This window comes from Leptonotus elevatus, chromosome 1, assembly GCF_054856555.1.
Source record: "Leptonotus elevatus isolate MCC_2025b chromosome 1, RoL_Lele_1.0, whole genome shotgun sequence".
NCBI classification, from domain to species: domain Eukaryota; kingdom Metazoa; phylum Chordata; class Actinopteri; order Syngnathiformes; family Syngnathidae; genus Leptonotus; species Leptonotus elevatus.
This window is the reverse complement of record NC_141239.1, coordinates 14618487-14643903: the sequence shown is the minus strand read 5'-3', so window position 1 is coordinate 14643903 and position 25417 is coordinate 14618487. Positions and strand designations below refer to the sequence as shown.

The window sequence follows — 25417 nt, the reverse complement described above, 5'->3', positions numbered from 1 at the left end:
TTTTTTAAATATAGTGATAAAAAAAGGGGGGGGGGGGTGATTGATGTTCTTGTCAACCTTTTTGAAACTGATTATGTTACCGGTTCGGTCATTGTCATATTTCTTATTTTCTTCCATGAAAGACTACAGAAATCAGTGATTAAATTAGCGTCTTTAAGCATGTTTTCGGCAATGTGGAAGGAAGATTCAGTACCCGGATAACATGCAAATTCCTATGCTGCTTTAACTAATCAAATGTGACATACTCATACCTTAGACTGTGGGACAACTGACAAGATGATGTAAGACTTGAAACAAGAAACAGGTAGCAGTATGACAACATTTATTTGAATAAGCAAATAGACAGCCTCCTCCCCTTTACATATAATACATAAAATAAACAAAAATCAAACATCATAAAGAGGTAATCCACATATCCTCAAGATAATCCTGGATAATCCCTCTTTTAGTCTCCTGATGTGTCACAGTCAGCAAATGAATACATTTAAGACAGATAGTGATAAGGACGCATGCAAGTGGCTACATTTTCACACACAACTTTAACACTTCCTTCATTAACGGTGCATTTTTTAAGGGCCTTGATCAAGCAGCACACAAACACTGAAGTCCTTTGTTCCATGACATTATTCATCGTTAACATTTTCCAATCTGAGCCTTAAACTCCTCCTCCTCAACTCCTTTGATTTAGTGTAATGAGGCATGTAAACACACACCTGAACCATGTAGTCATTCCTCCGCACAGACAACCCCCGCCACCAAGCCTCCAAAATAAGACGAATAGCACAGGGATGAATGCAAAATTATTTTTTTTTAGATGCATATACAGCTACAGCGAGATTATTCCAGAGCTCCAAAAGGCACCATGGGATTGGGATGGGGGCAGATAATGAGAGAGGGGGCAGGGCACCGGGGGCAGGTGGTGAATAAAGACGAGCGGGGGAGGGCATAATCCACTGCTGTGTGTCTTTCCTCCTGAAAAGACCTGTCTTTTCCACTCAAGGCTCAAAATAGTGATGGCTGAGTTGAGCAGGGCAGTAACAAGTGTATCAGCGCCGACAGGAAAAATTCGGCATTTTGGGGAATTGAACGACCATTGCAGTTGATAGCCTTCTTATAACTGGAAGTGAAAACAGCTATTGTGTACCGGACTTGCTTAAATTAGTGAGAAAAAAAGATGGAGGATGCATTATCAGTCAGGTCTGGCGCAGCGTTTGACCCAATACACATCAAGGCAATTTCCATGCTTCTAGTTAAATGTTAAAATACAGAAAGGCTGTAGCGTGTCCAGCATCTTGACGATTCACTGACAAACAGTTGGCTCTGCGCCCAGAAAACATTGTAAGCGACACTGCCAGCAGCATCAATCGAGCCTGAGGAAATTCAGGAGCTGCATGCTAATGGCTTTGGTATGACACTTTTACCATCCATCTCAAATATCAGCCATGGTTGGGATGCATTAGACAAAAAAAATGTGCAAAGCTCTTCCTTTCTTTGGAAAAGTTTACGTTTTGCGGCATTATGTTGCACTTCCTTTTTGTTAAACGGAAGCTGTTAGGCATCCACTCAGAGAAGGAGGAACAGGAGTGCAAACATGACACAATACAAGAGCTGTGATGAACCGTACAATTGACGCATTCAGAGGTGAAGTTTACCCAGAAATATTCTTGACAATAATCTTATATGTAGCCAAACTAGTGTTTGTTGAATACGAGTTAAGTGGCAAAATTCCAGCAATTTTTTTTATCCATCTCAGCGGCGGCCATTTTGCTGTCGACTGAAATTTTCAGTTATGTTATTTTCAGTAGCTCAGAGCTCAAGTAACAAGCAATCACGGCTCACTTGTTTTCTGAAGCTTAGCCGTGATTGGTTGTTAACAGAGCCCCGAGCAACTGTTGTGCAAAATGGCCGCCCCCTGAGATGGATAAAAACAGGCAGATTTTGCTGCTCAATTCATATTCCACAAACACAATATTAAACAGAATGCTGTGAATGATTAGTGGGGTGCATAGAACATTATTGTTAAGATTTTTTTCCCGGGTTGACTTCTCTTTAAAATGCTTTACACATGATCTGCCATGTTCTTTTGTTTCTTAACATCAGTTTTGTTTGGATTATGCAGTCTAGATATATAGTGAACGTCAACAACTGTCCAATACCATCTAATAGATGAGAATTGTTTTCATTTAATAAAATTGTTTTCCATCTACCAGTATCCATACCAGCAACACAATGATAGAACAATTTAACACTAAACTGGCCCCATGTATCCATTATTATTTCGTTGTATGTTCATTTTGTGAAGGAGCTATATCTGCAGGATTTTTATTAAATAGGATAAACAGGATTTCTGCAAATTGCATTCTGCAAAAATGTTCTTTCTAAATAAGTAAAAGATTTAGATCAGAGATCAAGTTTTGGCCTTCGATACATGCCTAGGCTCAAAAAAAGGGATACACTAAGTTTAGTCAACATGTGATGAGAATAGTTCAAACCATGAACAGGAACAACACTAGATGGCAGTAACGTATTGTCTAAAAAAGGCAGACCTCCATGACAATGCCAGCAAGGGGGAATGACTTGTTATATTAATAACAAAAACGGCCTCAAATAAACTTGTGAGAATTCAAATAAAGTAGGTGCACTTATTAGTGTTGGGGAAGCTTCCTGAAAAAAAAAAATCAAGTTATAACGGAGTAGTGAAAAAGGTGCACAGGTGCATTGCGGGTTTGAGGCTTGGAAGTGCTGTAAGTGCACCCAAACATTACATTGGTTTTCTAACTTAAAGCCTTTTGGTCCTTATTTTGAGAAAAAAACAGAAGAAAAAAAAACATCTGAAAATGTACACAATGCTTTCCGACCAAATTCCAGGGGATAACAAAATAGGCCCTCATAATGAGATGTTGAGTTTTCCCACAAATATGTTGCTTGAGTGAATAATTCCTCCTCCTTACATTCCCAGTTTGATTCAGCCGCATTGCACTCAGTGTGACAGTGGAACGATCACTTCAACGTAGTTGTTGGGGAAATATCCCGTCTTGCCACGAAGCTTCCCCTCAAACCAGTTCTCATCAATGTAACTGACCATGATGATGGTGTCCCCCTCGCGGAAGCCCAGCTCGTGCTCGTTCTCGGGGTCAAAGTCGTAGAGCGCTTTACAGCAAGGCTCGGCCGCTGAAATGAGACGAAGAGGAACAATGTCAGGCTGAGGAACACCTTGACAGATTTGTGCCTAATGTGATTAGTATCGACTTGGAGGAGATTTCATTAGAAGCTGTGCGTGAGTGGCATGTTTCCACCAGGAGTGTCGCAGTCTGGAATAGAAGCCTTAGATGTTAAAGCCTACAATGCTGTAGGTAAAACTGTTTGAAGTTTGACACCTGCACCTACATGTTGCATATCGTCGCTGTCGGGCGGAAACCTTGTATGTCCAAATCTGGTCAATTTCATAAAAAAAAAGAAGAAGAAAAAAAAGATTGATCTGGCCCCATATCATCTGTTATTAGCAAAATAGCTTGAGAACAAATCTATTAACTGTCTTAAAAAAAGGTGCTTTGAAACTTGTCCACTGCGGGAGCCGCACAGCATTATGTTGCTTCAAGATTTAAAGTCTGGATGTTATTTAAACAATAGAGTGAAAATAGTTAAAAATTGATTGCTGTAATGCTTCAGTTTAGAAGGCACATTTACATACAGATGTGTTTTCGCCACATGGTTTTATTTGTTGCATCACTCGTGGCTCTTAAAACCTTTGAATATGTGTTTGGAAGATGATGGAACCACAGTTGTTTGTTTCTGTGAAGTATTAATTTTATTTTATATTTTTTTAATCTAGTTGGGGGATTGACATGAGCGCAGACTTTGATGTGGACAGCTGGCACTGTTCAAGCACAGCGGAATTTTGGGGTGTTGTGTTGATGTTAGCGTGCAACAGCACAGCATATGACAGCAATCTAAAAAACAACTTGAACAATGCAGTGTTTTATAACTGAAGCAAGATGGAGTTCTTTTTTTAATTTCCTAGAAAGTAGTTGTTTTGGACATGTAAGGATTCTGTTTGACAGCGACGATATACAAAGCACTATTGTTACCTCCATCAAGGGTGTTTACAGGCTTTGCTTGGAAGCAAATTAAGTCTAAATTTACATTTGGAAGTTAAAATGAGACCTTCATTGGCTGGGAACTGGCTCTGCAGGATCAGTTGTAATGTGAAACTAAATTTCATCTGGATCTGGTGCATACTGGCAGCAATTCAATTTAACAAGTTCAGACACGTGTTACTGTCAGTACTCATCAGATCAGGTTTAAATTTGTTATGCTAAATTTGGATCTGGAGAAGCTAGGTAAAAGCAGCTGCTTCATTTTATAGAAGGCCTTTTTTTTTTTCTCTTGCTGGAGGTTTTGATGAGGAAAAAACAGTTTCTAGTAAAGATACATACAATCCGACAAAAAAGAAGAATTTGTAAGTCTTGAAAACCAAGAATGAGTTAGGTGGTTTCCTAAAGAGTCTACATTATGTCCGTGCAGCCTAATTGGTCCCCATTTGACAAGCCCCATCGTGTTGTGTCGCCCACAGAGATTGAATGCAGGGCACCAAACAGCACCCTTCAACGAGCAAACACTTTTCTGCCTTGCAATGTGCAAATGAGGGCGCACAATGAATGAACGAGGCTTTCTCATCTTTTGGCTCACTCACGCGCTCTGTTCTTGATGGAAGTCCTCGGGAAAGACGGACCTGGATATTGTTCATGTTGCAAAGGGAAAGGCACATCAGTCATACAAAACAAATGCCCTCTAGGAGTATGCCTCGCAAATGAGTGTAATCACACAATACTTTTTTACCTCCCCCACAAACTTTGAACACATTTACACTTATCAAAACAGTCTAAAACATACTGTAAACTTGCAAGCATAGTGTAGGTTGTGGTAGACAGCAGCTTCTGTGTGAGTGTGTTTTACTGGCATTAAATACATGGCTGGAAAGTGCATTGTGACTGTGGGAGAGAGAACATGGATGTGTCAAGCATAAACTAAACTAAACATATATGTATACTGTAAAAAACCCTTTGTGATGAACCGTGATGTAGGGAAACACTTTATACGAGAACATGTACCTGGAGAGTAAGCTGGAGGGCTTGTTGCAGTTGGTGTGTAACTGCCGTTGGACTCCTCAGTATCTCCATAGTCAAAACTTTGCCTGGGTTTGGGTCTGTACACTTGCCTTGGTTGGGATTGACTTTCTTCAACTCTGTGTAAACATAAACAATAATTATTTTAATATTAGTTATTTATCATTCATGTACACTTTTTTACACACTAAATAAACTTAACAGCAGTTTAAATAGCAGAAAAATGTATAGATAATATAAATCACTAAAAATGAAGACTATTAAAACGTTATCAATCAAACTTAATTTATATCAAATCAAACCTTATTTATATAGCACCTTTCATGCATTAAAATGCAACTCAAGGTGCTGAACAATTAAAATATCCATAATACAATAAAAAGACCCCCCCAACACACACACGCGGCGGGGCACAGAGAAACCATGGGAGGAAAGGCACTCAGGAACCAAAACTAAAAGACAACAAAATAAAAACAGTTAAAAACTAAAAAAGTGTGCCTTGAGCCACCTCTTAAAAATATCAATCGTTTCTGCGTCTATATAATATATACGTCTATATAATAGTCTCTTATATAGCACTTAACATACAAAAAAAAAAGAAGAAGTTAAAAATCAACTCAACACATCAAGCTCCACAAATAGTCACTGAGCTGACCTTTTTGTCATTTCAGCAGAAAGCTCTTGCAGAATCTCTGTGGCACTTCTGTGGTACTGCAGCATGGATTCGACAAAAGCTGCCAGCTGGCTCACCTGCTCCACCTACAGAACAACAAAAAGAAAGACAAAGTATTCTTTATTTGTTGATAATATGTCAAAATCCAACCATCTTAAATCTGAACTGAAAAAAAGCAGCAAAGCAGGATAGATAAGCTCACAATGTTGCCCGTTCAAAGTCAAAAACGAAACAAAATGAAAAAGCAGACCGTATTTGACACATCAGCTGGCATATACCAAGTGCATGGGGTAGTGCAAGAAGAAGCACAACAAGTTCTTCCCCAAGCCAAGGAAAGAGCTTCCTGAAACTATCACTAGCAGTTTTCTGTTTCTTAGGAGCAGGTGTGAGGTCTAAGTACAAAAACCACAACAATCCAACAGCCTACTTGTCAATGAGTGACGAGAAAAAACACAAATCCTTCCGCGTGTCTATGCCAAGATGACAACAGATGGTAAATCAAGGTTGTTTTTAAATTTTGCGCATTACACGATTTGCTCATAAACCAGATCGCTCGAAACCCGAGGTTCCGCTGTACATGACAGCTGTGGGGGAACTCCTCTAGGAAGCAAAATCTATTCTACACAATGTTGGAACCAAAACATAATTAAAACTCATTCAGACTCTCTCATCCCATTCAAAATGTTATTTGAATAAATAATTGTTTGATAGTTAAATTTCTCCATAATTGATCAAGGAAGTTCAGTCACATTATCGCCCCCCCAAAATTTTTTAGCATAATTATCTTTGCAAAAGCAGAATTTTTGATATCGCTCTTGATCTGAAATCAGATGTACTGTATCTAATGTTGCGTCTTGTGAGTGTATTAACTGAATGGTACTTAGCTTTATCAAATATATTTCTTCTGTACAGTACACAAAAAAATACTTACATTAATGATATCTGAATGGTCATCTGGACTTTTTGTAACTATGTTAATACATCTTTAAGCAACAGTTAGCCTCACCTGATTAAAATAAACAAGAGTCAACCTACTATAAATAACAGCATTTTTTGTGTAAAACAAATATACAACCATCATTTAGTCAACTGCCCACTCACGTCAGTCTCCAATAGGTTGTACATGGAACCCTCAGCAGAGTTTTTGGACTCATGGAACTTCTCCAAGGCCTGCCTGATCTCCTCATCTGGAATTTTACCCTGACGTTTCTTTTTATAGTCGTAGTCCAGGCGGCGGCCCTCCATCTTCTTCACATGGTGCTGATACAGTAAAAGGATTAAAATGGTAGAAAAATGAGACAACACCATGTGCTGTATTTTAAAGCCAGTACTTCTGTGCAGTTTGGAAAAATATAGGCCAAGTGTGCCTGCTTCAGACTATACTACAGAATAAAAGGGCATGAAAAAAAAATGGTTACAAAAATAATCCATCGTCCTATATTAGTTGGTCTGAATAAATTTAAATTTCTACGTTTTGTCATCTATGATATCACTGTTTTTACCTATGTTTGAGGTGTTTCTGTGACATTGTATCGGTATCAAGGTACGTTGTGCAGGTATGGTATTAAAGGCAGAATTTTGGTATCGTGACAAGCGTAGTCATCAATTGATTTTTTATGCCTGTACAGATACAAGACTGCAATGTGTCGCTTTCACATGCACTGGCTTACCTATTCCTGTGTTTTGGGGCGGCAAATAATTATTTTAATAATCGCTTAATCCATTTATTACTTTTTCGATAAATTGATCTCTGAGATGGAGAAAAACATGTTTTAATTTCCATCAATTTATACATAAACAGGACATTATTTCAATTTTACAATGCAGAAAATGTACAAATTGATTATGATTCAGTTCTATTTCATAACATCTGCCAGAAAACAGGCAAAAATGTCAATCGTCTCCCAAAGTAAAAGCAGATGTGTGCAAATGTCTTATTTTGATCAAACACAAAGACAATCAGCCTGCATTCATGAAGGACTAATGAAATCAAACAGTATTTACTGCTTAGACTGCAGAGGTGGGCAATCTCGGTCCTCGAGGGCCGGAGTCCTGCAGGTTTTGGAGGTTTCTCACTTCCAATACAAGCTGATTCCAATCAACAGGATCGTTATCAGACTTATGCGGAGCTTGCTGATGAGCTGATCATATATCAGCTGTGTTGGAGAAGGGCAACATGCAAAACTTGCAGGATTCCGGCCCTCGATGCCCACCTCAGCCTCAGTTTCAGCCTCTAAGCCTTAGAGGCTGAAATTCTGACTACTCATATTAAACAAGGTCTCTAAATGATTAATTGATTATTAAAATAGTTACTGTGCTTGTACCTGAATATCTTTGATGTCCTTCTCAAAGACTCCTTGCAGCGGGTCAATAAAATTCAGCTTTACATCAATGTCCAGACTGTCCTTGATGGCTGACAATTTATTCATTGATTCTCCCATAACCACGAGAGCACCCCCTGGAGGAAACAAGTACCAAATGCAGCTTTGTAAAGTATGGGTCACAGTGACGCCTTGTGCTATCATCAAGCCAGACATGTTTGGAACCCTAATTGACAAGGTGCTAAAAACAGTACCTGGTTTTATCAATACAAAATCATCAATCATTTTCTCCTAAAAGTAATAAAAAAAAATCTATTCAAAATAATCAACTTTTTATTTTTATTATTTCTTTACCAAAGTTGCTTTGGTGGCCCATGTCCCCTCCGTATTTGACCATGCACTCTCCTAACAGGCCTTCGCACTGCGGGTAGCCAGGACTGTTCAGCTGCCCACGGAATTTGGACACCGTGTTGAGCATGGACAGTTTGGCTCTGTAGGCCGGGTTAGGCTGGAGGTACTCTGTTGTTTTGGTGAGGACTTCAACCACTGCTTTGCTGGTAATATCTGCTCTCTGGAGGCACAGGTTTGGAAGGGATAGCCACTTAATTATGCACATGTGCAAAAATCTAGGTTCTCGTTCATCTTGAAATGATTGTGATACCCTTTCAAGGTCCTTGAAGTCTTCATCCAGCTTAGTTCCCTCTGCACCGCCAACCTTCTCACTCACCATCTGAAAACACAAAGGAACAAAACTGTACCCATACTCTGAAATATGCTCTTCATCTTAAGAGTTCAACAAACAATTTCACAGCAACAAATCCACTTCTAAATTTCACAAAAACACTTCACGCACAGCATCAGCAAATCTTACGAGACAAAATATGGAAAAAAAAGAATCCATAAATTCATCCAACTGATTGTCTTTTTTTATTGGCGATTTTTTTCTTTTATCGATGTAGCAATTTGACTTATTTTTAAATAAATATATCATAAATTATATGATTATTATTACCATACCATCATCATCATCATCAGTAGTAGTAATAATGGTAGTAATAGTAATACAGAGTTTTTGGGGTATATTTTTGTGTGAAATATGAAAATAACAGTTGAACAGACAATGCAACTTTCTATGTAGCGGGAGTACATCTGTCTCCTGGCCATTTAATAGTATATGGCTCAACAATATGTAGGAAGGGAATACAAATAAAAAGATGAAAGGAGCATTCACTACAAAAATCAGATAATGTGTCATATGAGGCGACTAACACTCAACTATCCTCCCTCTACACATTTGTTTATATTAATAAAAATCTATCATCTAATAAATAATAACATATAGATTATGTAGAATAATAATAATCATTCTTCTTTTCCTTTCGGCTGTTCCCTTCAAGGGTCGCCACAGCGAATCTAACCCTGTCCACTGCATCCTTCTACCTTCATGTCCTCTTTAACTACACCCATAAACCTCCTCTTTGGTCTTCCTCCTTCTGTCTGGCATTTGGAAACTCAGCATCCTTCTGCCAATATACTCACTATCTCTCCTCTGGAAATGTCCAAACCATCTCAGTCTGGCCTCTCTGACTTGATCTCCAAAGCCTCTAACATGTGCTGTCCCTCAGATGTACTCATTCCTGATTCTATCCATCCTGGTCACTCCCAAAGAGAACCTCAGCATTTTCATCTCTGCCACCTCCAGTTCTGCCTCCTTTCTTTTCCTGACACTTTTCTCCACCTGTTCCAGCCTGCCTGCACACGCTTCTTCACTTCTTTTCCACACTCCATTGCTCTGGACTGTTGACCCTAAATACTTAAACTCCTCCACCTTCTTGATCTCTTCTCCCTGTAACCTTACTCTTCCACGTGGGTCCCTCCCATTCACACACAGATACTCCGTCTTGCTACGGCTAACCTTCATTCCCCTCCTTTCCAGGGCAAACCTCCACGCCTCTAGCTTCTCCTCCACTTGTTCCCTGCTCTCACTACAGATCACAATGTCATCTGCAAACATCATAGTCCATGGAGATTCCTGTCTAACCTTGTCTGCCATCCTGTCCATTACTATAGCGAACAAGAAGGGGCTCAGAGCTGATCCCTAATGTAGTCCCAGCTCCACTTTGAACTCCTCCGTCACGCCTACAGCACACCTCACCACTCTCTGGGCACCATGTCATAAGCTTTCTCCAGATCTACAAAGACACAATGCAGCTCCTTCTGACCTTCTCTGTACTTCTCTATCAACATCCTCAAAGCAAATACTGCATCTGTGGGACTCTTTTTTTGGCATGAAACCATACTGCTGCTCACAAATGTTCACCTCTGTCCTCAGTCTAGCTTCAACTACTATTTCCCATAGTTTCATTATGTGGCTCATTAGCTTTATTCCTCTGTAGTTGCCACAAATCTGCACGTCTCCCTTGTTCTTAAAAATGGGCACCAACACTTCTCCTCTATTCCTCAGGCATCTTCTCACTATCTAAGATCCTGTTGAAAGTCAGAAATTCTACTGCTACTTCTCCTAGACACTTCCATAGCTCAACAGTTATATCATCAGGACAAAGGGCCTTTCCACACTTCATCCTCTTCAATGCCCTTCTCACTTCATCCTTACTAATCTTTGCTACTTCCTGGTCCACAACAGTCACCTCTTCTACACTTCGTCCTCTCTCATTTTCCTCATTCATCAACTCTTCAAAGTACTCTTTCCATCTTCCCATCACACTACTGGCATCTGTCAACACACTTCCATCCCTATCCTATTATGCAATTGCTGATCTCCTGCTGATTACACCGTCTACACAAGACGTAGTCTACCTGTGTACTCCTACCTCCACTCTTGTAGGTCACCCTATGTTCCTGCCTCTTCTGGGAGAAAGTATTTACGACAGCCATTTTCATTCTTTTTGCAAAGTCAACCACCATCTGTCCTTCTGCGTTCCTCTCCTGGATACCAAACTTGCCCATGACCTCCTCATCACCTCAGTTTACTGCACTAACGTGTCCAATGACAACTCTCTCACTTCTAGGGATGCTCTCCATCATTTCATCAAGATCCAACCAAAGGTTTTCCTTCTCCTCCAGCTCACATCCTACCTGTGGCGCATACCCACTATGAACCTTGATCAGCACACCTTCGATTCCTAGCTTCAGGCTAACCACTATCTGACACTCTTTTTACCTCCAAGACGTTCCTAACAAACTCCTCCTTCACGATAACGCCTACTCCATTGATCTTCCTATCTACACCAAGAACAACTTGTACCCTGCTCCTAAACTTCTAGCTTTGCTCCCTTTCCACCTGGTCTCGTCAACACATAGTATGTCCACCTTCCTCCTCTGCATCACGTCAACCAGCTCTCTACCTTTTCCTGTCATCGTTCCAACATTCAAAGTCCCTACTCTAGACTCTTGGTGTTCTCTTCTCTTTCTACCTACAAACACACCTTCCTCCTCTCCTTCTTCGACCAACAGTAATCCAGTTTCCACCGGCACCCTATAGGTCAACAGCACCGATGGCGGTCGTTGTCAACCCGGGACTCGACCGATCCGGTAAGGAAGTCATATATTTGATTTGCATATTTTTGGCTAAAGTTTTACGTCGGATGCCCTTCCTAATAAATAAGATAAATAAATTGTTATATAAATTTTAAATACAAATAATTATATTATACAAATGGGGGGCACGGTGGGTGACTGGTTTGTACGTCCGCCTCCCAGTGCAGAGGACGTGAGATCGAGTCCGGGCTTTGACCTTCCTGGGTGGAGTTTGCATGTTCTCCCCGTGCTTGCGTGGGTTTTCTCCGGGTACTCCGGTTTCCTCCCACTTTCCAAAGACATGCAGGCAGGTAAATTGAATGCTCCAAATTGTCCATAGGTGTGATTGTGAGTGTAAATGGTTGTTCGTCACTGTGAGCCCTGTGATTGGCTGGCAACCAGTTCAGGGTGTCCCCCGCCTACTGCCCGAAACCAGCTGGGATAGGCTCTATCACGGATGCATGTTTTAAGAAGTCCATGGTAGACACGGGAGGACCACAGTCACAATTACTGTTCGTGTATCTTATTTATTGATGATTGAATTAATTTGGTAATTTCAGTCGAAAAGATGGACGTCAGGCTAGCCGTCCCAATGTCTGTTCATCCTGTGCAATGTGGTGGAACACTTCTGGAACACTGCAAGGCCAATTTCAAAATAAAAGCCTAACAAAGCCTTGATGTTCATGTCATTATTGATTGGGCTTTGTTATTTTAAAGTAGGCCTTTAGTGTTTGGCGGCGTGTTGCCGTAGTGCACGTTGTGAACAATTGTTGTGACAGCTGGCTTGTTTTTTACCTTTTGTGCCTGAAAACATACCATGCTCAACATATTGCTCTTAAGGCCTATTTGGTCCCGTTGCTTTCAAACGATGCGGCCTATTCATTTCAGGATCAACACTAGAGGCAACTCTATACTAATTCTGGTTGTGTGTTGTCCTGTCATATGTTTGATAATTATGGAACAGTACATTTATTAAAATCATTTTGAAGTCAATAAATGTGCATGGAAATTCACGTTTCAAAATGATTACATAAGAAATATAAACTCTTCAATGCTGTAAAAAAAAAAAAAAAAGTAAAGTATCCCTTTAAGTCAAATGTTTTACTTCTTTATTTTATTTATTAATTTAATTATCAACAGTGAATAGCTTTTTTGTTTGTTTGTTTTGTTTTACAAGTGATGTACAGTTAGGCCAATGTCTTGTTCATCTTAAAGGGATACTTGACTCATTGAGCCATTTTCAACAGTAAGAAGATAATATTTTGTCTATACTTAATGTGCTTCATTATTTTTCATGAACAATTAAAAACTTTAAAACTAATTTTGCCACTTGCTGTCGACTGAAGATAACATCATCTGTGCTGAGGAAATAAGTAACGACCAATTATGGCTCAGCTCTCAGACCAAACCTAGAAAACAGGTAAAAATGCTGAAAATGGCTCAATGACTCAAGTATCCTTTTAATGTCTGGTGCCACTTAAGTATATAAGTGACTACGAGACAAAATGAAACAGTGAATGCTTATAAAGCACAGTTTTTTGGCAGTACAATGCCTGAGGTATTTATGTAAGAATTTGTGAAGTGGCCTTTGGCGATTATTGAGAAAACTTTTGGAAAGCTCTTAAATTCAACACTTTTATGAGATGTTTTTGTTGTCAACATATTGGGTCAAACACATGTACCTTTAGTTGCACTAGGAATTTAAAATAAACAGGAAACTGAAGAAACAAGGGTAGTTTCTTAATTTTTCTCATTGCCGTAGTGACTAGCTTAATTAGCTTAGGTGCTACAAATACAGTACTTACTGCATTGTTGCTTTGTTTTTTTCATCCCCAGTTACATATACACCTATACAGTAAAGTATTATTGTTAAACACAATATACTGTACTGGTATGGCATGACAGCAGCTGGCGGGATCCTGCTTTCTATCCGGGAATCTTTATTTTTGTTGTGAAAGCCCACTTGATCGGAGATGGCATTTTTGATTGCCTGTTACATCTGCAACATTGTGACAAAATTTTAATCACAGCAAAACAAGTGGTTAGCTTCTTATGACAACTAATAGCAGAAAATGTGATGGGGATTGGTGACATCCCTAATCATTTGGCCTTAGCCTGCTTTTATTTCTGAGTTGTCAAGCTTATGACGTCTATGCCCACTGGACTGTGAAACTGGTATGGGCGGGTTATTGACATAACTAAGATTCCAGTTGTCGTCATGCAGGATTGACACTCCCATCAAGTTGAGCGTGCCCGCCAATCACATGTTGGGCTGTAGCAGTGACTTGCAAAACAAGCGCCTTCAAAGCATACCGGTTTTGCCAGTTATGTTGTTTTTAGTTGCGCTTCGTATTTCTTATGGGGAAACAGAAAGCCATCTTATTTTGTTAAAGGCATTTGCCTGACAACGGGTTAAAATCTGGTCATCTTTCTGATTCGGTTGTGATGAGTTTAAAGGAGTTATGATTTAGTGAGGCATTTTTTTCCACAGTGAAAAGCAGATAAAATAGTGATCGTTCACATTAAGTTTTTTTCCTCCTAAATGCTAAATACCAATTATCACTGGTCTACTTTAGAAGAATGTTGGCCAGATGGCTAAGTATTCTGCTAAATCTCTTTAGCATACGTCCTCAGATTAAGCCTGTATCACCACAAATCTGATAGAATTGATCATGATTTATGATTAAAAGACAATGACATTAATTTCTATTTTGTATATTATCAGCCTACAACATAATTTCACATAACATTAGCCAAAAACATACAGTAATTGCCTAAAACCCTGTTTCATTTACTCTTACAATATCTGTAAAAATTCTCATGTGCTTGCAAAAAGTTGTGTTTTTGTTATTAATGTCAAGATTCTCACTCAACTAAAATCAAGGGTGAATGGAGTCAATTGGACTCTTAATGTTTGTTAAATTGTTTCTAGTTTTCAGAAAACGTTAAAAATGACTGGAAATGCACAATAGTAAAAAAAAAATAATAATAATAATAAATTGCACGTAAGCACTAAGTCAACTTGGAGTTGTTTTTTTTATGACCTTTAATACCTTAAAAGTTTGTTTTCGTTCCAACACCACTTTACGCCCTTTAGCCAACATGCTGTTTGTGACTATACACATGTAAACACGTTTTATCACGAGTTTGTCGTAACATATTTGACGCTATTTACTCAACCAGCTAGCTTGGGGCTAACGTAAACTTAATTGTCTTTTTTTTTTTTTAAACGTGCCAACAAGCTAGCTAGCTAGCTAGCGGCTAAATTAGAAAAATCATCGCGCTCTTACCTGGCTGGCTTTGTAAAATTGCTTCTTAATCCCAGCGACGGACATCGTGCAAGTCTCTTTTGTCCGCTGGACCTCAACAGGGAGAAAATGTTTATGAAGCGGCAAACGCAGAAGTTGTGGTGAGCGCTCTAGCAAGCACTAGCGAGCAGACAAGCGAGTACCACGTCTTCAAATTTTGGATGGCAGATGTGGAACTTAAAAAACTTCCTTCAGTTCCTTGGCGACCGCAGCTTCCTGGCTCCGGCTTGTTGTGGGAGGCTCCAGGGCCGTCGAAGAAGTGGGTCAACTGCTGACGCGCTCCCAGGTTCGTTTTTCAACCATCTAAAATGACTTTCATTCTTTCACTACTCAAAAGACACTTGTTTTTTTCCCCGCAAAATCACAACCTTATGTTTTTGACGATAAACCAAGTGGTTAAAATAAGTGCATATATGGTTGTAAATAGTAAAAAAAATAAAATAAAAATAGGATAATGTGTGAGTAGGCCTACCGTAAGTCTAATAAATGAACAATTGATATGTTGATTTACACTACCAGTAATAGTTTTGGACAGTTTCTGTAGCAATAGAAAGTGCTAGTGTATTCATATAATCAACTTGGTGCCTATCTTATGGATAAATAATTAATTTTATGGGTATTCATTTTCTGGGATTTTGCACTTTACCAACTGTATGGATGCTCCAATCGAAGTTTCGTTGTTCCTTTGTGACAATGACAATAAATATTTTAAATCCGAATCTATAGTTAGACAGCTCACTGAAAGTTATGTATTCGACTTTCGGGTGAAACTATATAATGCACTTTAACCTTGATTGATTAACTTAATTTGACCTATAATTTTGTAAAATGCATATATGTGACCTAATGTTGAATAAACTTGCTCTAACATGAATCCAAATAACAAAATTCACAAATCCATGCAAATTTCCAAGGATGCCCACGTCTATGCCTTTCAATGACTCTTTCAGTAACCTATCTTTGCTGCATTTGCTGCCTTCACTGTTCTGTGGTGTTACTCTGGTCTCGTGATGTCAAAATATTACAGGACTGTTTAAATGCCATTTCTAATTAAACCTGGTGTATGCCATGTAATGTATTTGTCCATTCATGGATCAAACCTCTGTTCTTTAGTTTGCTGTTTAGTTCTTTAGAGAAGAAACAGAAAGTTGTGACATTGAACAGTTGTACTGTACTGTACATGTGCATTCAGAAGTTTAAACTGGTCATCAGGTCAGATTAAGTTAAGGTGTTAATAGCTAATTTTAGGTTTATCTTCAAATTACACCCAAAAGCTTAATATCACTCATTGTTTGAGAGAAATGTATTTATAAAAATATCACAGCAAGCCACTAAACCAAAATGTCAAAAAGTGTATAGTATACTGAAATATTGATCTCATCTCAATTTACTCACAATTTGTAAAACGTATAGCCCGCATGTCATAACTGTCCCAACTGGCGGTATAAAACAAACTAACTGCAGTTTTTCAATAAAAATAAGTTGTTGCTATTGTTTTTTCCCCCACGGGAGGTCACGTTGACGTAAAATTTTATTTCTGTAAAAATTGATACAGAAATGCTTTAAGACGATATATTTTAGTGTAACTTTAGATTAAGTATACTGCTTAGTGAAACTTTTAACTTATTTTGTACGATTGGTGACAAGTGGATACTGTACACCAGGGGTGTAAAACTCATATTAGCTCAGGGGCCGCATAGAGGAAAATATATTACCAAGTTGGCCGGATTGGTAAAATAATGGTATATAACTTAAAAACAATTTTTGTCAATTATACGCGGATTTTCACTATTTGTGGGCCAGCCCTAAATTATGGTGCTCAACTGTAATCATATAGTTCCAAAAAATAATGCATTGTGTGGCGCAGTTAGTTGATGAAGTTATAAGGACGTTAATCCTTGTCATATGTATTTGTGTTACCAGTAATTGAATTTGTGTCACCAGTAATTGAATTTGTGTCACCAGTAATTGAATTTGTGTCGTATTTAACACGTTTATGTCGGTCTATGATTAAAAAAACAAAAACAAACAATTTAAACTAACCGGGACTTTAGGTTGTGTGTAAAATAATGACCTCCAGGACGATTCCATATACAAGTTGCATTTATTATCTGAGGACTGCTTGTGAAATTACGAATTTATGTTTTGATTGTGGCCGGCTAATTATTTGGTCCAACATTAAAAAAATCTATTAATTTTTTTACTTTACAAAATTGTCTCATTAAACCCCTTTGCGGGTCTGATCCGGCCCGCGGGCCATATGTTGGACACCACTGATGTAAACAGTTTACCATCTGTCATCTATTGTCATGTATATGTTGCTGGCATTTAAAGATAAACAAGATACACTATTTGCAGTCAATAAATCACAATTTACACCTGATAATCTCTCAGTGCAGTGGTCGGGAATCACGGATCTCTTTAAAATTGAAATGACTCGACAGGCATTTTTAAAGAAGAAACCATTTATTACATTCTTAAAACCACATGTAATGTATCCCAATGGACAACAATATATATCAGGCTGTGTGACTCACTTAGTCTTGAACTAGTAATATATCTCTTGCACATTTTTTTCTTACAAGGAAAGAAAAGGGAGACAAGTCTTTCTTTTTTGGACTTTCCCAATCATTTGCCCAAAAAAATAATAAAAAGATTATTGACTTTAAAAGACCAAAATTGGAGACCTGTAAATCAAGTGATAAGAGACAAATACCTAAGTGAAGATCACAGCAAAAGGAAAAAAACAAACATTAAACCCCAAGAATGAAATCTGTCTTTAAACGAATTTGTTTGTATTCCTATGTAAATGTTCATAAATTTAAAAGTTACAATATTAGGACGGGAAGGGGGTCCGGACAGTTTGTGAGCAACATTCACAAAAATAGAACTTACGTCCACAGTGATTATGGTTGTGGGGTGCAAAGGCGTGAGGAGTACAAGGCTGGTCATAAAAAGGGACAAGAGACCACAGCGAGCTCCCTGAGTGGCAGGCGGCAGGCCCAACAACTTCACAGCCCCCAAGTAAGACATGTTCACCTCAATGCTAAAACAACTTGTGCAAGTTTTTGTTCAAGTGAAACGTTGAGGGACAGAAAAACAAAAAGGTCAAAAAAAATGTCTTACTGGCTTTGAGGCCCATCTCAGGGGGGCAGCTGGTAGGCTCTGTCTGGCATTAGACGAGTGTCCAGTAAGAAACTGGGGACTGTAAGTGCTTTTTTTATTCAAACAAGTGTTGGCTTTGGGACTAAAAGGGGGAAGAGGAACAACAATTGTACAAATAATACAGTTGCTCCAACCAGCAAGCAAGGGGTTATGATACAAATCGTGGACCATCGGGACCTGAACAAGTGCGACAACACAAGTGATGGAATTATACTACACTTGACTGCTGGTTAGAAACAGCTGGGAGACGACACTTGTGTATCCCCTCTTAGAAAGTTCCAAAAGTTTGCCTTGCTTGATCTTTTCCTTGCGAGTCCCGTTTGTCGTCCTCTTCTCTCTTTTCTGGCAAGGGCGGAGCCTTCAGCAGCCCGCGCTCAGGTTAAATGCCAAACAAAGGCAATTTGTTTCCTCCGTCGCATGGACTGCCCCTGTTTGCATCAACAACAAGTGTCTGTTCATCTGTTCACCCACCGTAGTGGGTTTGCTGTCATTGGGGGGAGGTGTGGTGGTGGTGGTTGTCATGGAAACCTGAGAGTACTATATAGAGAGGAAAATAGTCCAGAGTCCAAATATCAGCTTCCTTTTGTGTACATCTCACTTTTCTCTCCTTTCGTTCTGAACTAATCTCACACATTCTTAACACTCTCCGCAGTCTCACATAGTCATCTATTTACATTCTTATTTAAAATATTTGTATATAAATGTGTATATAAATTAAAGATCATTTCATCTTGCCCTGTCTCGAAGTGGCATTTCCAAGGAAAAGGGACGCGTGGGGCTGAGGTTTCTCAAGAGCCGACTCAAGGCAGCACCGAACACAGGCGAAATGTTGTGAGAGAAGCGGCTCGAGGAGGTGACGTTGTGTGTTTTCTAGAAAACGACTTGTGATCTTGGTCCCTAAGTGTCAGTACATGAATAGGGTGGTGTATGAATATGCACACACACATACCATACTGATTACGAAAGATCAATCTTATTTCTATGATCGTGTATAAAACTGTCTGAGCGTGACAGGGTTACACATTCATTTTTTGAGTCCTTGCTTGTGCACTGGTGCTTGTCGATGAGGTACATTCATTACAGGTTGGGCGATCCGCAGCGGATCAGACGTTACACAAACTTTGTATCTGCCTCATGCATCTGCTGGTTGGTGCTGCTACGATACGCAGAGGAGCATGAGCGTGCATGGTCTGTAGTGTAAGGTGCTTTGCCTGCTCGGAAAGTGGAGGGCTACTTTGGAATCACGGGAGACGGAGTATTTTAAATCCTGGATTGTCTTAGAACTGCTGGTTGTTGAACGTCAACATTATTTTTCCTGCTCTGTCTCTCCTTTTCCCTTCCTCGAAAAATACTCCCTCCATCTCTCGGTCAGTCAGTCAGTCTTTCTGTCAGTCTGTCCATCTGTCTAGCTGTTGGTGGAGTCGGGCAGGGACATGTCGGTTCCAAACACCTCGCGGTACAGCGGAGGGAAACTGTAAGCGGTCTCTGGGTGGACTAAACGGAAAAACTCCAGTTTGTCAATGTGGAGGTTACAAATAGATTTCATGATAGGTAGTTTGGACAGCATCTGTGGAGAATTAAAGAGATACGGTGAGCCCCTTTTCTCTTGATGTAAGCATTTGCTCATGAAGCATCTTCATTTTTACCTTGTCCAGTTTCTCCTCAGAAGCATTCTTGAGAAGACTGTGCTGCAGAGCCAGGTAAACTTTCTCCTGAAGCTTCTGAACCTTTTGGCCATCCATCAGCCAGGGCCGATCTAGCAAAATCACAGTAATGGCACATTAGGTGAAAGTGTCATTATGTAATTTTTGCTGAGCCAGCAAGTCAGTTTATTGAATACAGTAATCCCCCGCGGAAATATAGAGTGAGCAGTAACGTACGAGAAATTGATTCCCCTCCCAAAATGTTTAAAGTCATTGTCTTTACAGTGATGCCTTGAGATATGAGTGACCCAACCCAACTTATGAGTTTTCAAGATTTGAGCTGTCAATCGGCTGATTTGAGATAAATAAAGAACAATAGGACTCACAATCATATCGCTGGCTTTGGAATGAAACCTTGTACCCCCATTAAACCATTAAAATTGCATCGCCAAGGAGAGTAAATCATTTTCAACTCTTAAGATTGGTCGATAATTTGTAAAAATAACAACCGACACATGTGGACTGACGAATAGTATAGATTTATGAAAACATGGAATTGTATCAAATTGTGACTTGTGAGGTTTCGGTTATCTTTATCGCTTGGGAAGAACGACTACCAATCCAGCCATACTGGAACCCCAGAGGGGATCTGAGCTTCCAGTACAGCAACTCATATTTTTACATTATACTGCCCTCAAGTGGCCAAGACGCGCACACCAGAATGAGCAGCACAATGTGTATTGCAAGAGAAAGTGTGACAAAAACTGCTTCTTTTTAATTATATTTCATGTTATCGTGTTGTTTTTATAAAGAATAATATAAAAAATATATTTTCTCATTAAAAACACATAGCATTTTTTGGGGGTGGCTCAAATGGATTTATGGCATTTCCATTCATTTCACTGGAGAAATTAAATTTGAAATTAGAGAGAGTCCTTATAACAAGTGTCTACAAAAAAATCAAAACAAGAACAAAAATTAAGCAAAGGTGTGTTTCTGGAAGAGGTGTCAATTTGTGGAATAATTTTGATAATGTCCTTAAAAGATGCAAGTCACTTGCTGAAAAAAATGTTTAAAAGCAAAATTCAAGAAAATTATTTAAATCAGACTTGAGCTGGCAAAACAGCAGAAATTGTGTCATTTATTTCGCTGTATCATTATACTTTTGTTAACAAGAGTATGAAAACCTATATTTTTTAATTGTACATTTAGAACATATAAAATTTGTGATTAATTGTGAGTTAACTAGTGAAGTCATGCGATTAATTACGATTAAAAAAAATTAATTGCCTGACGCCCCAAATTTTTAATAATCTTGAAGTCGCGTCAGGCGATTACATTTTTTAAATTGTAATTAATCGCATGATTTCAATAGTTAACTCACGATTAATCACACATTTTATATCTATATATAAAAAAATAATAATAATTCTAGGTTTTCATACTCTTGTTAACAAAAGTGGAAAAACATGTTAAACTAATAGAAATAGTTCAAATTAATTTTTGCCGTCAATGGCAGTGAATGAGTAAATATAATTTCATCCAAACTCACCTTAAAATTTACTCCCAAAAAAATAAATGACCTAAGATTAATTTGATTAGTTTAAAATTTTTTCCACTTTTGTTAACAAGAGTATGAAAACCTATAATTTTTTTTATTGTACATTAAGAACAGATATAAAATTTGTGATTAATCGTGAGTTAACTAGTGAAGTCATGCGATTTAATACGATCGCCTGATGCCCCGAATTTTTTATAATCCTTTTTTTAATGGATTTATGGCTGTGAATGAGTTAAGAAAAAGCACAAAAAACACACATTTGTAGGTGTGTTTTTCAGCGACTCTCTGGTGATATGTCCCACAATACCCCCCCCCCCCCCCAAGAATAAAATTTTGATTAGTTACCGTGACTGTGCAAGGGGATAGTACAGTATATAATGCTATAATTCTGTGTCTGAAGATAATAATAATAATGGCAGAAAATGTATAAAGTAGAGGAGAAATAGTCACCAGGGGAGAGAAGAACGGCCGCGCTAAACAAAGCCATCTCTTCATCAGACAGCTGGAGGCGGCAGAGTCCTTTGCCCAGTTCAAATACGGCACTGATAAGGTCATCACAACCTGAATAAACACATTATAAAAGTCATTGCATTACTTAATGATGTGTCAAAGGGCTCATTTAAGTTTTGAAGAAGGCCTCCACTTTATAATCATAGTAATAGCGTTCATGTAATCTAAATAAAAAAGCACCACTGTACAATAATTTTAGACATTATGAGAGACAAGGATCACTGCTTCTTGAGGTAACAATGACGTATAGGGAAGCCAAGAGTCATATTTATTTATTTTTAACCAGAGGAGGCAGTGTTGAGTCACTTGTGGATCAGTTCTACATGAGGGAGTTATGCCCAGATAGATGCCTTGTTTGAACAATAACAATTTAGAGATGGTTTATTTGTGACTGAAATCCTGTTGACCTATAGTACATGACCTAATTGGTACATGTGAGCTAATTATTGTGTTCCTTTTTAAAAATGCACCTGTTTTATATTTATAACCTGTGGTACATATTTAAGGTCGTCGTCCTGTTTCTGTGTGAATGATGCCATCTGCTGTATGTTACTCCATTTGCTACTGTTGTATCTTGATGGATACATGATCAGCTATTTAGAATAAAAATGTTTAATAAAAGCATAGAATGAAAACAACATTTGGATTTACTATTGGTTAGCTGTCTTTTTGAATAAAGGCATTCCAATGTGATGCTCACCAAGCGCTTTGAAAAACTGAGGCGAGGCAAATTTTCCGTTGAAGAAAATGGTGCTGTTGTTGACGTTGAAAGCCCGGCACATACGAATCAGCAGGACCTCCAGGCATCCTGAAAGGGTAGCCATAGGGGCAAAAATGTGGAGAAATGCACGAGGAGGGAGATAGGAGGGGGTTCCAAAATGCTCCAACATAAACACAGAGACAAATGTCAATTTGGATTCAGATTAATATACATCATATATGTGACAATTTGAACCATTTAAACAAATGCATGTTTTAAAGAGTTCAATTTACAAAAAAGTAAATACATTGTCAGATACATGTTTTTTTATATATATGAAGAAAATGAGTTGAAATGAAGGAAGAGAAGATTGGAGAGAAAGAACAAGAAGGAACTCAAGTTAGCAAGTTTAAGACTCATGTTTACTCGGGTAGAACTCCGTGACCTATGATGTCTAAATATACCAATTGTGGACTGGACACTGACCTGCTTTCAGCAAAATAATCTGGTCATTCTGGCAAAGGTCCATAAATCCAGCAATTCGTTTGGCAAACTCCACCACATACTGGATGGCATTTGTAATGTGGTGTGCACACTGTTGCCACATCCACTCAGCTGACTGATAAACACAAGGAAAAAAATCACTCAAATGTAGTTATCGGACACCTCATTAACAGTTAAGTCTGCTCCTGAGCTGTTATTGTATTCTCACATGACATCAAAAAAAATGCACACAGGGCGATAATATGTACCTTGTTCTGAAAAGCACGCGTTTCCTCAGGTGTGTATTGTACCCAGGTGAATCTCTTCATGTCCTCAGCACTGTACTGACACGTCTCCAAGTGAGACTTCACAATACATTGAGTGATTCGCTCTGTATGACAAAAACATAAAAAGCATAGAAGCATATTCATCACTCAAAACATTTGAACACCAGTTTAGCTTTTCACAAGTCGACAACATGATTCTGTTTACCTATCCAAAAGTCATGGCAGTGTGACCTCGCGTCACTGGTGGTTACCAATCTACTTTATCTGGTTTCCTAGTCTTTCAGTTAATGATTATTTTTCCCCAACAAGCAGTTGGGTGTTTTGCAAATGATATCACAAGCAGGACCGAGGCCATTGTTCTTTGAAGGTGTATATATCCAACATTATTCACTACATAAATAATCGTTAATTTTAATTTACATAGTAATCTGAAAAATCTTGACATTTTACAAACACAACTTTTCATTTCTATGCTGATTACATTGCCATACACTTGTGTTTGACAACTCCTAGTACGTGAGCCATGAGGGGTTTGTGTTTTCCAGTGATGGAGTTAGTTGTTGGTGATCGGACCAATGTACGTTTTTTTTTTTTAATAAGAAAACATAAAATTGCATCTATGGATGCTGTGCAATTTCAAAGCACAAACTGATTTGGCTATTTTTGCACTTTATATTGGATTAAAAAGATCTAAAATTCATTTTTAATCCCTTGTTACATTGGGGGTGTTCAAAACTCCGGTCTACCTGGTGTCCTAAATGTGAAGGCTTCATTGTTAATTTTATCAATAGTTTACTGTTTTTATTGGCCACGTCTCCCTTTTAAAAAAGGTATTTGAACTCAATGCAATTAACCTGGCTCGATAAAGGCTGAATAAAACAAATACAACATTAATTGAATACCTTTCTGACATTGTCAATTAAAACTGAGCATTATTATCTTTGAGATGTATCCAATAGTACACTGCGTACTCTGGGAAATAAATTATATTTGATTGTTTCTTGGCTTGGCATCAGACCAACAATTTGGATACTAAACCACAATGTACTTCAAACTACTTTGGTTACCGGCATAACTCCCTAAAGAAAGAAAAAACCCACAATGGTCACTGAAATAACCTAAAAAGTGACCAAAGTATAGTGGACCCCAGCTATTTGCGCAACGTAAGGACTGAGCCTGGGCAGCATATTAGTTATTATATTAGTTTAGTTTACTTAGAACCATATACGTATACCTCCAATTATGAGCCCAAAACACTTTAATGTCATTTTAAACACTTACAAACATCTTCAAAAAAAATGTTTACCCTTAAAAATACAGTACAGTGAACAACTTACTTTTAATCTTGTAATGCGTGCATGTCAAATGTATTTGCGACGTCTTCCTGACACCCGCTTTTGTTCTCGTCTGTTGTTCTTAAGTGTATCTAGAGTTTGGTGCTTGCACTTTGTCGTATTGTGTTGGGGGTTTAATCAGAGGTTAAGGCATAATCCATAAAGCAAGCTTGTAGTCATAACTTATGGCAACATGACAAAACATTGTGTAGCTGGTAATGCCAGGCCTTCAAAATAAAAGCAGAAGAGCTTTACTCAAGGATAACATGTGACAAAGAAGTGCTCTGTTAAAGAAAGAACTACCCACAATAGCCAGAATGAATATTGACAAGCCACAAAGGTGAATGTCCTGAGGCAGATGAGCCAAAACTTGAGTCACATCAGGTCTGTTTACAGTCGCAGTCATTCCGTTTACAAAGAACACTGACACGACTATGAAACATGGATGCTCGGTTCTGTTCTGGCACTGCTTTGCTATATCTGTCAAGACTATCAGAACATTCTGGAGCTGCGTAGTGTCAGAAAGCTTGGTCACAGCCGAAGAAACAACCAAGAATGGCTAGAACAAAACTTCTGACTGTTTTCAAGTGAACTACTTGTCCAAACACTAGACTTAATATCAGGGAATTCAGTTGAGAAATTCCTTCCTTTTAGGAGCTGACACAAAGTCAGAAGCAGCCTTCAAACCTGAGTGTGTGGGACAAAATACCTGTTGACAGGTGCAGAAGTTTGACTTAGACCAGGGGTCAGCAACCTTTACTATCAAAAG

The 25417-nt window shown here is 38.6% G+C and overlaps 2 protein-coding genes across 3 annotated transcripts in view; both read right to left on the bottom strand.

Moving 5' to 3' along the window:
• Positions 1–305: 305 nt before the first annotated feature.
• On the bottom strand, positions 306–15232 carry LOC147180987 (endophilin-A2-like). 2 transcript variants are annotated; one of them, XM_086082086.1, is made up of 9 exons: positions 14948–15232; positions 8782–8850; positions 8475–8691; positions 8124–8257; positions 6901–7059; positions 5782–5885; positions 5112–5245; positions 4694–4732; positions 306–3171 (listed from the first exon to the last, which is right to left on the bottom strand). In XM_086082086.1, the coding sequence occupies exons 1-9, from the start codon at positions 14990–14992 to the stop codon at positions 2981–2983; spliced, it is 1092 nt and encodes a 363-aa protein (XP_085938212.1). In that variant the 5' UTR covers positions 14993–15232; the 3' UTR covers positions 306–2980. The 2 variants fall into 2 exon arrangements, with proteins under 2 accessions (XP_085938212.1, XP_085938221.1); XM_086082095.1 differs by lacking the exon at positions 4694–4732 and having other exon boundaries at positions 14948–15231.
• Positions 15233–17418: 2186 nt separating this feature from the next.
• LOC147180986 (nuclear receptor ROR-beta-like) overlaps positions 17419–25417 on the bottom strand; it is an 18153-nt gene continuing 10154 nt past the window's right edge. Inside the window, exons 5-10 of the mRNA XM_086076030.1 lie at positions 23297–23418; positions 23031–23163; positions 22545–22652; positions 21785–21895; positions 19777–19886; positions 17419–19697 (exon numbers count right to left, since the gene is read on the bottom strand). Of these exons, the coding sequence (XP_085932156.1) occupies positions 19536–19697; positions 19777–19886; positions 21785–21895; positions 22545–22652; positions 23031–23163; positions 23297–23418 (746 nt within the window). The 3' untranslated portion in view covers positions 17419–19535. The remainder of the gene's footprint in view (positions 19698–19776; positions 19887–21784; positions 21896–22544; positions 22653–23030; positions 23164–23296; positions 23419–25417) is intronic.

Excerpts from the sequence above, each read along its gene's own strand:
- LOC147180987 (XM_086082086.1), bottom strand. The coding sequence starts at position 14,992 with ATGTCCGTCGCTGGGATTAAGAAGCAATTTTACAAAGCCAGCCAG. Across the intron at positions 5,246-5,781 it reads TCTGCTGAAATGACAAAAAG|AGTTGAAGAAAGTCAATCCC; the intron begins GTCAGCTCAGTG and ends ATGTTTACACAG. Across the intron at positions 3,172-4,693 it reads TTCCATCAAGAACAGAGCGC|CGGCCGAGCCTTGCTGTAAA; the intron begins GTGAGTGAGCCA and ends GTCTCATTTCAG.